The sequence below is a fragment of the Piliocolobus tephrosceles genome, chromosome 14, assembly GCF_002776525.5.
Source record: "Piliocolobus tephrosceles isolate RC106 chromosome 14, ASM277652v3, whole genome shotgun sequence".
In the NCBI taxonomy this organism is placed as follows: Eukaryota; Metazoa; Chordata; class Mammalia; order Primates; family Cercopithecidae; genus Piliocolobus; species Piliocolobus tephrosceles.
The window spans coordinates 25,482,297-25,497,686 of NC_045447.1; the positions used below are offsets into that span (position 1 = coordinate 25,482,297).

Below are 15,390 nucleotides of genomic sequence, written 5' to 3' on the forward strand. Positions count from 1 at the left end.
TTCTGCCCACTTCTAGGCAAGTGGCCCACGTCCTCTCTTGAAGAATGCCCTGGGCCGTTCCTAAATTTGCATCTTCTGTTCGGTAGGAGGGGAAAAAAAGGTACAGTGGGGAAAGCCTTGCCTGGGGCCACAGAAAGACTCTGTGAGTCCCATCTCCTGTCTCTACAGCTGTTCCTTCTGTCCAGAGGCCTCCATAAGCTCACCGCCACCCTTCCCGAGATTCTGGCCCCATCCACCTTCACCAGCCATCCCTGCACCAAGTGAAAGTTCTATTCGAACCTCAGGGTGTGGCGAGGCGGAGAAGTGAAGGAACTTGCTGAAAGGCATGTGGCCAGCCAGCGACAAGCAAGGACTCCATCCTGTAGCCGGCAGAGTGCAGGCTTTGCAGCCAGTCAGACTTGGGCTGAACCCCTGCCACCTGCTGGCTACGTGACCTTCCCTGTCTGTGCTTCCATCTCCTCATCTGTAAAATGGGGATAAGCCCTACCTCCCAGGCTTGGGGAGGAGATGCAGTGACCACTAGAATGAGTGGCATGGCGCCTGGCACAGAGGAAGGCGTGCGAGAGCAGCCCTCACTAGTGTATCAGTGTATCTGGCTCCAGGATGGGGGCAGGTGACGGCAAGAGAGAAGTGGCTGAATCAACAGCCCAATGACCAACCTTCCCAGCCCCAGCCACCCTGCGAAGGCTTGAGACCAGGAACACACAAAAAGGGTCAAGAACAAGAAATAACACAGGCCTTTTATTTGCTCCAGAACTCGGCTACTGTGTGGTCTGAGGGTGCCATGCTTTCCCAAAAGCCCCCAAGGGACACCCCACCCAGGGGGTGCCAGATCTCGGTGTGCAGCCAGACTGCAGTGTCCCCCAAGGCTGCCTCGGTCCAGAAGGCCAGGTGCCCACCACTGGTGCCCGGGACAAGCACATTCCCTGAAGCTGAAGAATGATGTCCACCTTTGCGTGGCAGCTTCTCACAAGGCATTGGCTAAAATATTGCACTTGTAAATCAGGAAAACTGATGAGGCAAGGGTTTCCTATTACAGGACAACGTGCCAAGCATCCAACTACTATTTAAATAAATAAAACTCAAAGTGGGGGTCTGAGCTGCGAGCTCCAGTGGCCCTCCTGGAGGGCCTGAGAGCCCAGGCCTGGACCTCCTGCCCCATCAGCCAGTTCTTTAAGGAACTTGGTCAACATGAAGCCTCCGCGGTCTCCGAAGCAGGGAGCAGCAGCTCCAGATCTGGCTCGGCCGGGGCCTGCCAGGGTCCTTGGGCCCCCTCGTACCGGGGCAGTGGGGACCCCACGGGGCCCATCCTTCTACTCCTCCAGTAGCCTGGGCCTCTCTTGGTCCAGGCCTCGCTTCCGTATGTCTATCCGTCTGTCCAGAGACACAGCCTCTGGGGGCTTGCTTGCCCCCTCCGTCACAGTGGGGAGGGAGGCAGGTGGGCAGGAGACCCAGCCCGCCTGGTGTGAACGCTGAGCTCGACGCCAGGGGCCGGCCCCTAAAGCGGGGGACTCATCTTCTTCTGGTTAATAAGGTCCAGGTAGAGGTCAGAACGGAGAAAGCGAGGGTACGAGTCCTTTTCCATGAGCCCGAAGATGCGCTTCTGTGCCAGGTCGAAGCAGCCCCGCGTGACGCTCTGCAGGTTGTCCTTGGTGTGCTCTCGCGTGTAGGAGTCCAGGTTGACCTGCGGAGGCAGAGGGGCATGTGGTCAGGGTTGCCTGCTGGGGACTGACCGTAGGGCCCATGTGCCTGGAAGGGGCCCATCCAGCCTCTCACCTCCAAGCCCCTCTGCCCACATCTTAAGGTTCATCTGAAGTGGAGACCCTCAGACCAGAGGATTCAAGTCCTGGCTCAGTCATTTCCTGCGGGGCTGGCAGCATTTATAAGGCTGAAAATACCACTCCGAGGGTTAGGCTTCCTGGGTTCAAATCCCAGCAGTGCCACACCTGGGTGTGTGACTTCAAGGAAATCACTTAAGTGCACTGAGCTTCAGTTGTCTTATCTACCAGCTAGCAATAATAGTACATTCCTCAAAGCGTGAAAACCAAGCAAGATCATCCATATAATGCGCTTTGCACATCCTGCCTGGCACACAGTAGGCGCTAAATAGATGGGAGCAATTATGATTTATCTCTCTGAGGCTGTCTCCTTTTTTTTTTTTTTTTTTTTGAGACAGGGTCTTGCTGTGTCACTCAGGCTAGAGTGCAGTGGTGCGATCTCGGCTCACTGCAACCTCCTCCGCCTCCCAGGTTCAAGCAACTCTCCTGTCTCAGTCTCCTGAGTAGCTGGGACCACAGGTGCCTGTCACCACACCTGGCTAATTTTGTAATTTTAGTAGAGACGGGGTTTCACCATGTTGGCCAGGCTGGTCTCGAACTCCTGACCTCAAGTGATCCGCCTGCCTCGGCTTCCCAAAGTGCTGGGATTACAGGCATGAGCCACCACACCCAGCCTGTCTCTTTGTTTCACAGGTTGTTGTGAGGATTAAACATGAGAGCACATACACAAAGGGCTCAGCACATGCCTGGCATGTGGCAGTGCCTTGGTGGTGGCCATTTTTATTACTAACTGGGATTCTGTTCTTCCCCTGATCTTAGCTTGCATCTTCACCGCTGGGTACCTGGGCTCATGGAGTCATTCTGGCCTCTCCCCTTCCTATGCTGCTGGCTGCCACCTTGCAGCTGAAGAGCCACTGGGTCCTGGGGATTGGAGGGGCTGAGGGTCTGCCCTGAGGTCCTACCTCCTTGCATGCCTGGATCGCAATGTATTCAGCAAAGATCTTCTTGGCCTTGGATGCCATCTTGGACTGTGACTTGACTTTCTTGAAGTCCTCACAAGCCAACCAGAACTCCAGATTCTCCTCGCTGAACTCAGTGCGAAGGAAGGCTTGGAACACTGCTAACCCGTCTGTGTGGAGAACAGATCCTGGGGTAAGAGGCAGAGTCAGCTTCTCCTACCCTTAAGACCCCCCAGCTTACCCCTATAGGACTTTGAATATGGGCGTGCTGGGAACGGAGTACAATGCTCATCTCCGACAGCCAGGAGCCCTGGGATGTAGCCCCAGCCCTGCCACTGCCTCTTTCAAGGTCTCAGCCGGGTCTCTCCCTTTCTATGCCTCAGTGTCTTCATCTGTGAAATGGGGACTATCGATTCTGTCTCACGGAGCCATGAGAGGAGCCGATGGGACCGAGTCCATGAGATGGCAGGCACATTACTCCCCGTGAAAGCCCTCAGTATGTAGAAATGTTTATTCTTATTCTGGGAATACGGATCTGAGCACACAGGTCCCACGGGCCTCTGGCAGGCAGTGCCAGCTCCCATGGATGGGGAGGGGCTGGCAGAAGCTGGCTCCAAGGCCAGACCGAGGGCCTTGCAACAGCAACAGCAAGGACACCCTGACGGCCCAGGACACCCTGACGGCCCAGGAAAGGGAAGGCAGCCTCTCTAGCACCAGCTATACAGGGTCTGGATGGGGGTGAAGGGGAGAGGGAGGGAGGGCGCAGGGAAGGGGTAGGCCAGCCCAACTTACATTTGTGAACCAGCAGCTTCTCCAAGGACTCGCCCCACTTGAGCGCTTCCTCTGAGGTGGGCCTGAGGGGTGAGGGAAGAAACACAGTGAGGGCACTGAGAGGCTTGGGGACCTGGGGGGAAGCTGGGCCTGGAGGCCTTTGTTTACTGCCCTGGGCCCAGGCTGTAGCTGAGCCCAGCTGGGGTGCCCAGGAAGGAGGCCCACCCTCTTTCTTGGGGCCAGGGTCCCTTCCAGCCCCTACCTCCATCCCACCTAGCCTGCCCCCTAGGGCAGCCCCTCCCTGTGAGGGCAGCTGCTCGCCAGGTACTCGGCTCCGTCTGTGAGAGCCTCTGTCTCCCCAGAGCTGGATCAAGCCGGCAAGCCCCTTCCCCTCAACCCAGCACTCAGTCCTACTCCCCGGGGAGGCAGTGAGTCCCCAAAGGGTCCCCAGGTGCCAGGGAGGACCTACTTGAATGACTTCATCATTTTGTCTGCCTTGCCCGCGGGAGGGGCTCCAGGGGACTCGTTCCGCCGTCTGAAGATGCCCAGCTTGTTCTTCATGTCCTTGGCTCTGGGGGCAGAAGCAGAAAAGAGGATTGCTCAGCCTGGCCCACTCGCCCCCGCAAATACAGGGTCGGGAGAGCTGGGTCAAGGGCACCTACTCCTTCATGGTGTGTCGCCTCTGCAGGTTCCCGTTGCGAGTGAGGTACATGCCTCGGAGCATCTCTGTAGGGCCCCCCACCTTGGGGCCACAGAACGGTCTGCAGGAAACACCCCTCTGGCTCCTGTCCCCTACCCCGCGTCCTGGGCAGCTGGCAGCAAGGGTGCAGGCTGCAGCCACACGCGCTCGCTGGAATTCTGGCCTGATGACTGGACTCCCGGGCACAAGCCGGGCTGGGACTCAGACAGGAGGAGCCAGGAAATGGGAGGGACCAGGACGGGGAGCGGAAAAAAAAAATTCCTTCTGGCCAACCCTGAGAGGGAGCCGTGAAAGGGGCATGTGTCTGCAAGGGACGGCCTCTGGGGCCGCCCCGGCAGGAAGCCAGTCCCAGCTATTTGTGACTGGCCTCCTTGTTACCATGGCAGCAGGAAGACAGTGGTTGGGGGTGGGGGACAACAAGTCAGCAAATTGCTGAGAGGGAAGGAGGGAGCCAGGGGAGGCTCTGCCCACCAGGGTGGCAGGACAGGCTATTTTTAGCCAAGAACCATTTTTAGCTTTGTCAGTCCCCAAGGAGGCAGCAGAATTCAGCACTGGGTGAAACTGCTGGCAAGAAAGGGGTTAAATGCCTCTTGCTCACGTTCGCGCCGCCCCCCTCCCCACCGTTTTCCCCAGACCCCCTGTACAGGGCACCTCCCAGAGAATGGCTCCTGCCAGCCAGCCTCTCAGCCTCAGTCACCCTTATTGGCGACATCCAGTCATGAATACACAGCAGTTCCCCAACGTCCTAGTAGTTTTAAGCCTGAATAACTTCAGAAGCAGAAGTCCTATAAACTTACAAAAACACCATTTTAAAGTTTAATTATGTAATGTTGTGTACATAGTTTTGTGATTTTCAAATAATTAATTTTTCACTTTAAGGTTTGGTCTCCATCCTCCCAAAGATGGAAAATGCTCACTGAAACCAAAAATGAAAATGAAAAATTGATTATTCAAAAATCACAAAGCTAAAGACGCGCAAAAGAAATTTTAATTTTAATCTTTCAAGGGGGTTTGGTAAGTTTGAAGCATTTATACCTCTGAAGCTCTTCAAGCTTAAAATGGCACTAAGACCTAGACACCCTGTCTAATGAAGGAGAGTCCTACGGGGAGGCTGAGCCCAGGCTTTGGAAACAGACAGTCTTGGGTTCAAATCCCAGCTCCAGCAGTTACCAGCTGTGCACTCTTTGACAAGTTTCCTGACCTCTCAAATTTCCTATCAAGCTTTTTTCTCTGTCAAGCTGTTTCCTGTCAAACAGAAGCCAGCAGGCCAGGTCTCCAGGTCCCACCTCCACCACTTTCTTACCATGTAACTTAGCCTCTGCACAGTAGTTTATTCATGTGTAAAATAAGGGTAAGGTCAATAAGAAAGAACGGAATGTAAAATACAAGTAGTAGTAAAGATTAAATTAGATCACATATGAAGTACGCACACAACAGTGCCTGGCATAATAAACAATAATGATTATTTTTATTATTAGCCTAGATGTTCTAAGACTCTTCGTCTAAGCTTTTAAGAGTGTGAGCTTCAGAGGCCAGGCGTGGTGGCTCATGTCTGTAATCCCAGCACTTTGGGAGGCTGAGCCTGGAAGATCACTTGAGGCCAGGAGTTTGAGAACGGCCTGACCAATGTGGCAAAACCCCCGTCTCTACTAAAAGTACAAAAAAATGTGCTGGGTGTGATGGCACACACCTGTAATCCCAGCTACTTGGGAGGCTGAGGCACGAGAATTGCTTGAACTTGGGAGGCAGAGGTTGCAGCCAGCCAAGATCGCACTCCAGCCTGGGTGACAGAAGGAGACTCTGTCTCCAAAAAAAAAAATGTGCGGGCTTCAGGCAATTCAAAAGACAGCACCTACACTGAAGGGAGGCTAGACAGGGCAGCTCCAGCACCCGGGGTGCCTGCCCTCTGCTGCCACACACTGCTTCCCTCACCTCCCACTTCAGCGCCACATTCAACAGTCCTGGCACCCCCTGGACCCTCTCTCATCCTACAAAAGGTTAAGTGAAGATGGCTGGTGCAAAGGACTGTTTTGGTTTGTGCATTTCACCTTGCTAAGAAAGTGCAACTGGCTGTGGAGTAAGAGAAGCCAACAGTTGCTGCAGAAAACTGGAGAGGTCAAGGCAGCTGGGGCGAGAAAGGTTTTCTAGGGTAGTGGACCCCACCCAAGGTCAAGGCCAGGGAAAAGGTTTGCAGGAGGCTCCTCCCCATAGCCCAATTCCTGCCTAGTGGTGGGTGCTACAGGATCTGGAAGGGAGGGGCTTCCTCGGTGGAGGGGTCACTGTGCACGCACCCCACTGCCTCCTCCCTATACCTCCCCTGAGTCTCCGGGGCCTTAGGCCTGGGGATACAAGGAGACCTGAGGAGAACCCACACACACGTCTTTTTCATCGACACATCTAACAAACCTCCCAAAGTATAAGAAGGCCTGAGTGTGGCCAGAAAGGCTTGGGGATTCGGCAGCTGGGCCAGCAGCGCCCCCTCCCGGCAACGCCTGAGACTATTAGCATGCAGGAACTCAGGAGGAGAAAGAGGAGCCCCATGACTGTTAGTTCCACCCTTTCTCAGGTCACTCGTGGGCCCAGAGGGAGCAAAGGAGTTGTCGAAGCCATTTGGCCCTGCTTGGCTCAGAAGCTGGGCTAAAGCCAGGGCAACCGGGCTGGTGGCCTCTGGTTCACTGTCTTCCGAGTACTGAATCAGCACTTTGCCTCACCTGGAGAGAATGCTCAGGACCCAGGTGACCCCACTCTGGGGTCACTGCAAAGTTCCAAGATCCAGTTTTTCCTCGGTGTCTGTCTGGGGTTGTGGACAGGACCAGGCACAACGCCTTCTCCCCATCTGGACCCCTAGAGGAGAGACCCCTGGGGCAGGGGAGGAAGAGGAGTGCAGAAGCCAGTGATCTTCCCAACTTACAGGTTTTTGCTCTTTCTCTTCCGGGAGGCTTCGTCATCATCCCCAACGGTGTCGGCCCCGCTCATCTGTGGAGAGAAGACAGACACGATGCAGTCTGAGCACTCAGGAGCTCCTGCCTAAGCAAAGAGAGGCTCGGAGACCCAACAGTTCCTGCCACCAGCCCCTTCCACTCCCAAACCCCCCACGCCCGGCACACAGGTGAGGGAGGGAAACCCCCTGCTGGGAACAGCCTGGCCATGAAGTGAAATTGGCCTGGCAGACCCTCTGGCCACAGGGATCTCCTCCTGGGACATTCAGGTCCCCAGCTTGCTGGGGAGAAGCCAGACAGCTGGCACTCATGACAGAGGCTTCATTGCAGGCAGTGAGCAGGTGAGAGAGCAGGGCTTCTGCTGTGTCACTAGGCCAATCCCTGCCTCTTTCTCCACCTCTGTTCCTTAATTTCTAAAATCAGGATCATAATGATTAAGTCAGGATTCTGAAGCTCAAAGGAAACCTCAGATGGTCAGCAGTGCATAAAATAAATCATTACATAGGCCTGAGCGCACGTCTCTTGCCTTATAGCTTTCCATGGCTCCCTAGTGCCCTCAGGATAACGTCCAAACTCCATAACATATCTGGATCTACCATCTTAGAATTAGGGCAGAAAGTTCCATTTTAACATCAGTTACAACTCCTTCAGTTCTCTCTCCAGCCTGGCCCCTACTTCAGCAACCTCCTCAACTCTGCCTTCCAACCAACAGAAGGTCTTCATCTCCATGTGCAGTTCCTTTCCCGGAGGATGCTTTTGTGAGTCTCCCACCTGCCTGCCTGGATGGATGGATGGATGGATGGATGGATGGATGAATAGATATAGGTGGATAGGTGAATGGATAGATGAGTGGATGGATGGATGGATGGATGAATATATGGGTTGGTGGGTGGGCGGGAGGGTGGATGGATGGATGAGTGGATGGATGGATGCATGAGTGGATGGATGGAAGAGCGGATGAGTGGATGGATATATGAATGCATGGGTGAACAGATGGGTGGGTGGATAGATAGATGAATGCATGGGTGAATAGACGGATGGGTGGGTGAGTGGGTAGGTGGATGGATCAATGAGTGGATGAGTGGATGGATGGATGAATTATACCTTCGTTTAGCTCATACTATAGGCCAGACCCTGGATGGGGCATAATTCAGATACTATCTCATTAAACTTCACAATAAACCTATAAAGTAAATAGAGGCTCAGAGAATTTAAGTCACTTCCCCAAGGAGACCCAGCATGTAAGTGACAGAGGTGGAATCTGCCTCAATTCAAGACCTGTGTTTCTCCACCAGAGGATGCTGCTACTCAGAAATGCAAGGTCAGAACACATTTTAATGTTTCCGTGAAAGACTCGGGAAGTGCTGCCTCCTTCCTGAGAATGCTGCCCCACCAGCGCTGTAAACACACATGTGTGTACGTGCACACAGAGGCACACACCGTATGGTGTGTGATTTCAGAGCAAGGGTTTGGAACCAGACCTGGATATAAATCCTGCTTTCATCAACTTTGGGTAAGTTTCCTAGCCTCTCGGCTTCTGTTGTTTTAGCTATGGCTTAGGCATACTGACAGCCACTTCACAGGGCTGATGGAAGGTTCACCAGGATAAACTCTGGACCCCAAGGCCCAGTCCTGGCACCTACACTAACCTCAGTAACCAGGGGTCATTGCCCAGTGAGTGTTACCACTGTCACCATTCAGTGCACCCTTCAGTGCACACACAGGCTGCAGTTACGCTGGCCTGGTGAGGCCATGCCCAAGGCCCCCACCCGTGGGAAAGAGCCCTCGGGCCCTGGGCTTCCTCCCATTCTAACCTCAGCTTCCGTACTTTATCGGCTCCACACAATGGGCCTGGGGACCGCTCCCACCCAGCGGCCATCCCCAGCCTCTGTGCTGCTGTGAAATGGGCTCTTCCTTCCACTGAAGGGAGAAGAGTGTCTTCAGCAGGTACTGACCCAAGCCCAGCAGCCTGACAGAGGTGCTGGGCAGCTCTGGCCCTAGGAGTCGGCCCCCTGGGCTGCTGGGGAAACCCCAGCACCAAGAAGAGGCTGTGGGCCAAGGAGAAATGGAGGTGAAAAAATTGGGTTCTGATTCCCAGCCCTAGGGACTCCCCATAGCTGCCAGGAGGCTTTGGCCTGTGACCTTGGAGGGGGCCAGAGTGGCCCCCCCGACTCCTCCCTCCCACAGCTGCAGCAAGGCCTGCCCAGGGCCCAGCCTGCAAAGGCCCTTCAAAGGAATTCTCCTTTCCATCTTCTCCCTACTGTCTCACTATGCGACCCTGTCCGGCTGAAAAGCAGATGGAGGTGAGTCCAGGATCATGCAGCCCTTCCTTCACTCCAGGCAGAATCCCCAGGCCCTGCCCAGCCTCATCCAGCCACCTGCAGGGACTAGGAGCTCATCACCTCTTGGAACAATAATTATAATTCTTACTGTAATTATAACTGTAATTATAGTAATGTTAAGAGTGTAGATTTTTAATTGCCTGGATTTGAAGCTTAGCTCAATCATTTATTAGCTCATTGACCTTAGCTCAGTTACATCCCTCTCTGTGCCTCAGTTTCCTTATTTGTAAAATGTGGGTAATAACTGGACCTCCCTCAAAGGGCTGTGGTGAGGATTATGTAAGTTAACACAGGGGATGTGCTCAGCACAGCAACCAGCACACAGCAGTGAGCAAGTACTCTCAGCTAGTGTGGGTTTTGCCATTATTTATTGAGCATTCACTACATGCCAGGCGCTGGGCCAAAGTGTTTTAACATACTTTATCTCATTTAATCTTGGCAACAATTCTAAGAGCTAGTTACTGATATTTCCCTCAGTGTGCAGCTGAGGAAACCGATGCCCAAGGCAGCTTGGTAACTGGCCTGGGCTCTCTGAACTGGCAAGTAGCAGAGAATTGTGGTCCGGGTCCAGAGCCCACTGGTGACAGAAGGCTCGTCTGTAAGCAGGGCTCAGCTGGTTTCCCCTATTGGTCCTGGTTGAACTTCTGGGGCTCCCTTGCCATCCATGGCTGCCCTCTCTGATCCAGCCCAGCCTGGCAAGCCCCATGGAACCACATGGAAACAGTGGATCTAAACTCTATACTTACTTGTTGACACATCTGAAATAATTCTTTAGGCTTTTTGTAAACAGGAGACTTGAAGGTATTATCATCTTGGAGCTGGAAGGCATTTTTGGGGTCCTCTTGTCTGACCTCTAACCTACATGGGAGCTTATGAAACAGGGCTGGCACCCTCTGTGGACCACCTCTGCCCAGGCCAGTCCCCTGTAGGGGAGGAAGGAAGCAGGGCCAGGGAAGGGCTGCAGCCTGTGGTCTCCTCACTGTCAAAGAATAGCCCATGACCCTCTGTGCTGAGCCAGAAAGGCTGGAATAGAATTCAATGGCAGCATCCTGGACCCGAACACAATTATTCTTCAGGGCTTCCTTGACTCCCCAGGAAAAAGGCCTGTGGATCTGCTCTGCAGGTCCTCCAGGGAGCAGCCAGGAAGGCAGGGGTCTGGCGGCAGGGGGCACCATGAGACCACTCAACTCAGCACAGGGTGCCAGACCCGGAGGACGGCCAGCTGGAGAATCGTGGGGGATGGGGAGGGTGGCAGCGGGGGCGGGGTGGGGGGGTGGCGGAGGGGGTGTTCTCCCTCTCTGGACTCAGTTGTCCCATCTGTGAGATCACCATGGCCGAGCCGACCATCTCTGAGGTCTGCCTGTTCTGACATTCCTACTCGCAGTAGAAATTGCTCAGCACACAAGACAGCAAGATAACAGGAGTGTGGAGTGGTGACAACGGCGAGACTGAATGTCATCCTGTGGCAGGCAGCATGCGCTCTGGACAGCCTCAGTTTATCTGCACGGCAGCACAAATGACCAGCCCGAGCTTTCTATGTACTGCTCCCTGGAACCCTTGGGACAACTCCCGGGGGACTCTGTGTTCCATTCATAAGAGAAAACCGAAGCTCAGAGAAAGGAGCAACTTGGCCAAGGTCTCAGAGCCAGGGAGAAGGAGGCAGAGCTGAGACTTGAACCTGGGTCTGTCTGACTCCACAGCCTGAACACTTCACCCCTCCCCTCTTCACCTCTTGCCTGGCATTGCCTGGGAATAGTGGCCCATCAGCATCAGGGGACCCTCCCAGAAGAGCCAGGCCAAAGCCAGGAAGACAGAAGTCATGGGGGAACCCGCCGCGGTCCCTCTGCCAGTCCCCCACCCCTGGACCCTCATCAGCATGAGGTCACAGGGTCTGCAGTAGAGCCACAGAGGAGTGACTGGACAAGGGTGAGACCTTGTCCAGCGCCATCATCACTTGCTTCTGTGTGGCTGGGGACAAAACATCTCTTGCTAGCCTCAGCCTCCCACTGTAAGACAAGTGCCTGTCCACCTTGCAGCGGTGTCAGGAAGGTGAGAAATGGGGTCTGGTGATACTTTGAATGGTGGCACCGCCAGTACTACCCTGGTTACTGCTCTTCTCTCCCTCCCCCTCCTCATCGCATGATTACCATTTATGCAGCACCCCCCAGGTGCTGAGCGCCAGATACTCCCCTAAATGTTTTACCTGTGTTAAGCTATTTAATTTTCCCAGCAACCCTAGGAAGGATTATTACCATACCCACTTCACCAGTGAGGAAACTGTGGCTCACAGAGGGGCAGGGACTTGCCCAAGGCCCAGTACCAGTAAGAGATGGAGCTAGACCACAGTGTTTGTCCCATCTGGGCTTCATCTCCTTTTCACAAGGGTGGGTTTCATACTGAAGCTGCTGGCGGGACAGGGCAGGATGTGAATGGCAAAGGGCTCAGGGACTGGTGTGTGGAAGCCACATGGAAGGGTGGCCACCACCAGGCTGGAGGCAGTCTCAGATGTCTCTGCCAGCTCAGCCACTCAAACACAAGAAAGGCAGTGACCGGCTAAAAGTTGGTGGGACAGCGGAGGGTGCCAGTGGGAACCTTGGAAACCCAACGGAGGAAGCTGAGACAAAAGAGAGCTGGTCCAGGCCTGCTGGACTCCCAGGCATAAGTATCTGTCCCAAAATAGGAGCTGAGGCCAACTGAGCCGGGGAATTAGATAGATGCATACACATGAATGTGTGTGAATTCATCTGTACATAAATAGTTTTATTGGAGCAAGTGTGCTGAGGGAAATAGAACTGGGAAGGGTGTGGTGGGGGAATCAGGATGGGGAAGCCCAAGCCAGGTGGGCCTCAACCGCCCTCCTAAGAAGAGTGGCCAGGCCTGATCTGAGTGAGCCTGAGGCCTTGCCTTGGAAGGACAGCATTCCAGACTCTCTCTTGTAGAAACCATCAAGAAATGGCCTAAGATGGTGATATTCAAACTTTGGCAAGATCATGATCCCTCAGGGCATGTTTAAAATACAGGGTCTGGGAACCACCCCTAGAGATTCTGATTGTAGAGTTCTGGGTATGGGGACTAGGAATCATATATTAATAACCTCCGCTTGGTGATTCCGGAGCACACCACAGTGTGAGAACCACACATGCTTACAGATAAGGAAACGGAGATTCAGTTCCCAGGCCAAAGTTCAAGACCCTTTTCTGGAGGGCCCCAGCCTGCCCTTTGAGAATGACTAGCTTTCAGCAGAAGGCATCTCCCCAGATGCCAAGTCTGCCTTCTTGCTAGTGGCTAAGAAGCTGAGCAGGCTTCTGAGGACATGTCCCAACTTGGTGAGGAAGTATGCTGGAATCCGTTAGTGATGTCTGCCGCTGGTTGGAGGGAGGAATAGCAGCACCTGTGCCAGGCATCTGTCCTTTAGGAATGCTCTGCTCTAGCCAAAGAATGCCTGCCTCTACCTCTCTGTTTATTCTAATCCTGCTCAACCTTCAAGGCCAAGCTGAGAGGTCTCTTCCTCCAGAAGCTTTCCCTGATGACCTTAGGCCCTGGGGTCTGTTCTCCTGAAGTTCTAGATCTCTGAGTCAGTTGCACTCCATGGGCACTGACCACCCCTACTCACCTGGCCTCACACCAACACCTTGCACAGGCTGTTGCATTTCAGGAGAAGGAGTGGGGCCCATCATTCCCTGAGGGCCACCGCTCATGTGGCTAGTGTTGTCAGGCACCAGCTTCTTCCATTCATCCTCAACTGTTCTGGGATGTGAGTGCTATTAACCCCTACTTTTCAGAGAAGAAAACTAAGGCTCAGAGGAGTTGAGTGACTCAACCAAAGCCACATAGTAAGAAACAGAGCCCAGACCCAAACTAGCTGGTGGACTTCAAGATCATGGCACAATCTGTTCACTGTTAGGCCACTTTCGAGGCTCACACAGATAACTTATTTCTCTCAGGCTGAGACCAGCCTCACACACTTCTGTGGCTCCTGCCTTGTTGCAGAACGCAGGGCCTGGCACACAGCAGGAAATCAATAAATACTTATTTATCTACATATAAATATTCATGAGAGGCAAACAGTGTGGTGGTTGGTTAAGAGCACTGGCCCTGGAACCAGATTCTAATTCTGGTTCAGACACTGATAAACTGTGTAACCTGGAGCAAATTAGATAACCTTTCTTTGCCTCAGTTTCCTCTGCTGTAAAATGGGCACCAAAATACTGTCTACTTCAAAGGGCCATTGTGAGAGTTAATGAGTTAATGTAAACTGCTTAGGATAATGCGGACATGGAATAAATGTGTGTTGTCGCTGTGACTGGCTGATGGATTTCTAGTCTGGCTAAGCTGTAACTCTATTTCTCCAGCTACTACCTCAGATCTTTTAAATCCAAACACACAATGGCCTGGGCTAAGCTACACCTGTTCTGCTTTCTGTGGGGACCAGTGGAGCTATAAGAACACAGCATCTAGAGTCCTAAAGTCATGGCTTTAAGTCCAGGCTCTGCCTTCTTGGTCCCATTGGGCCTCAGTTTTACCTTCTGTCCAACAGGTGGAAGGTTCGCTGGGAGGCTGCCGGGACAGCGGGGGTGGAACACGGTGACTGCTCATTCCCTGCAGCCCCTGGGCCAGCCCTCCCCACATTGCATGCACCCTTCTCCCTCCCCCTTTAGCTTTCTCACCTTCCTGTGTCCCGTGAAGAAGAGGGAAAGGTGGTGCATGGAGCCACCATTGCGGCCCAGCTCTTTCTTGAGGGTGCTGGGCGAAGGCATGCCCCAGGTGGAGGCGGCGCCCTCACCGTCTGAGCAGTGCAAGGTGGTGTCGGAGGCGAAGCAGGGCCCTCGGGGCTCCTGCAGCAGGCTGCCCTCGCTGTGCGTCCGGCGCCGCAGCGAGTTCTGCACACGCAGTGAGAGGCCACCCTCAGCCCCCTGGCCCGTCTCGATCATGCTGCTGCGCTTGGCCTCACTGCGCTCTCCATAGTTGTCATCGCTGGTGTCCTCATCCTCGTCCTCCTCCCCTTCCTCCCCTTCCTCCCCCTCCTCGGCCTCTTCCTCCTCCTCATCTCCTGAGCAGCCCCGCTCTGCCCCTGCCTTCTGGCTGTAAGTGCTATCCAGCCGGACCTCGGGGATCACGAAGGCTGGCCTGGAGGCTGCAGGTTGGTCCCCGGTGGTTGCTAGTGGGTCCCCAGAGCTCATGGTGTCCTCAGTAAGGGCCTTGGCCAGCAGGGACACCTGGCTAGGAGGCAGATCTTGACAGGGTGGAAGGTCCTGGGTGGGGGGTTCCTGGATGGCAGGGAGATCTTTGGTGAGTAGAGGGTCCTGGTGAGGCAGGGGTTCTTGACCAGCAGGCAGGTCCTGGCAGGGTGAGAGGTCTTGGGCTGGAGGGGGTTCCTGGCATGGTGGTGCATCCTTGCTGGGCGGGGCGTCTGGGCCTGGAGGGGATTCTTCACAGGTAGCTGAGTCTTTGCTGGACAGTGGTTCTTGGCTGGAAGCGGGTTCCTGCCCAGAAGGGGAGTCCTTGTTGGGTGGCAGGTCTTGTCCTGGAGGAAGCTCCTGGCCAGGAGAGGGCTCCTTGCTGGGTGGGGAATCCTCGGCACCAGGCCCCTTCCCTTCCTCCAAGGACATCTCCGTCTTCTCATCTGCCTCCGTCTCAAACATCTGGGAAACAAAAAGAAAACAAGAACGGTTCAGAAGAGGAGGCTCCGAGATGCCAGACACCATGCATGAGCTGACATGAAATCAGGCAGTAGCCTGAATCCCGGTCCTCCAGTCTGAAAGCTGAGGTGCCAGATGGAACCCCCAAAGCCCCTTTGACTTAGCTGTGTAACAATTCTCACCCTGTCTTCTTGCTTGAACTTTTCACTCCATCAAAAACACAGCTGGTCATTTACAGGAGAAGAGGGAGAGGTAACCACTG

General features: G+C 54.2%; 1 protein-coding gene across 9 annotated transcripts in view; it reads right to left on the bottom strand.

The window, feature by feature from the left end:
• Positions 1–714: 714 nt before the first annotated feature.
• Positions 715–15,390, bottom strand: part of RGS3 (regulator of G protein signaling 3) — a 131,722-nt gene continuing 117,046 nt past the window's right edge. For 7 of the 9 annotated variants that reach the window (XM_031934133.1, XM_023223789.3, XM_023223791.2 and 4 more), the window contains 6 exons: positions 14,157–15,131; positions 7,120–7,184; positions 3,978–4,079; positions 3,530–3,591; positions 2,741–2,907; positions 715–1,684 (listed from right to left, as the gene is read on the bottom strand). In XM_031934133.1, coding sequence (XP_031789993.1) covers positions 1,499–1,684; positions 2,741–2,907; positions 3,530–3,591; positions 3,978–4,079; positions 7,120–7,184; positions 14,157–15,131 — 1,557 coding nt within the window. In that variant the 3' untranslated portion in view covers positions 715–1,498. The other 2 variants (XM_023223797.2, XM_023223796.2) reach the window with 2 other exon arrangements.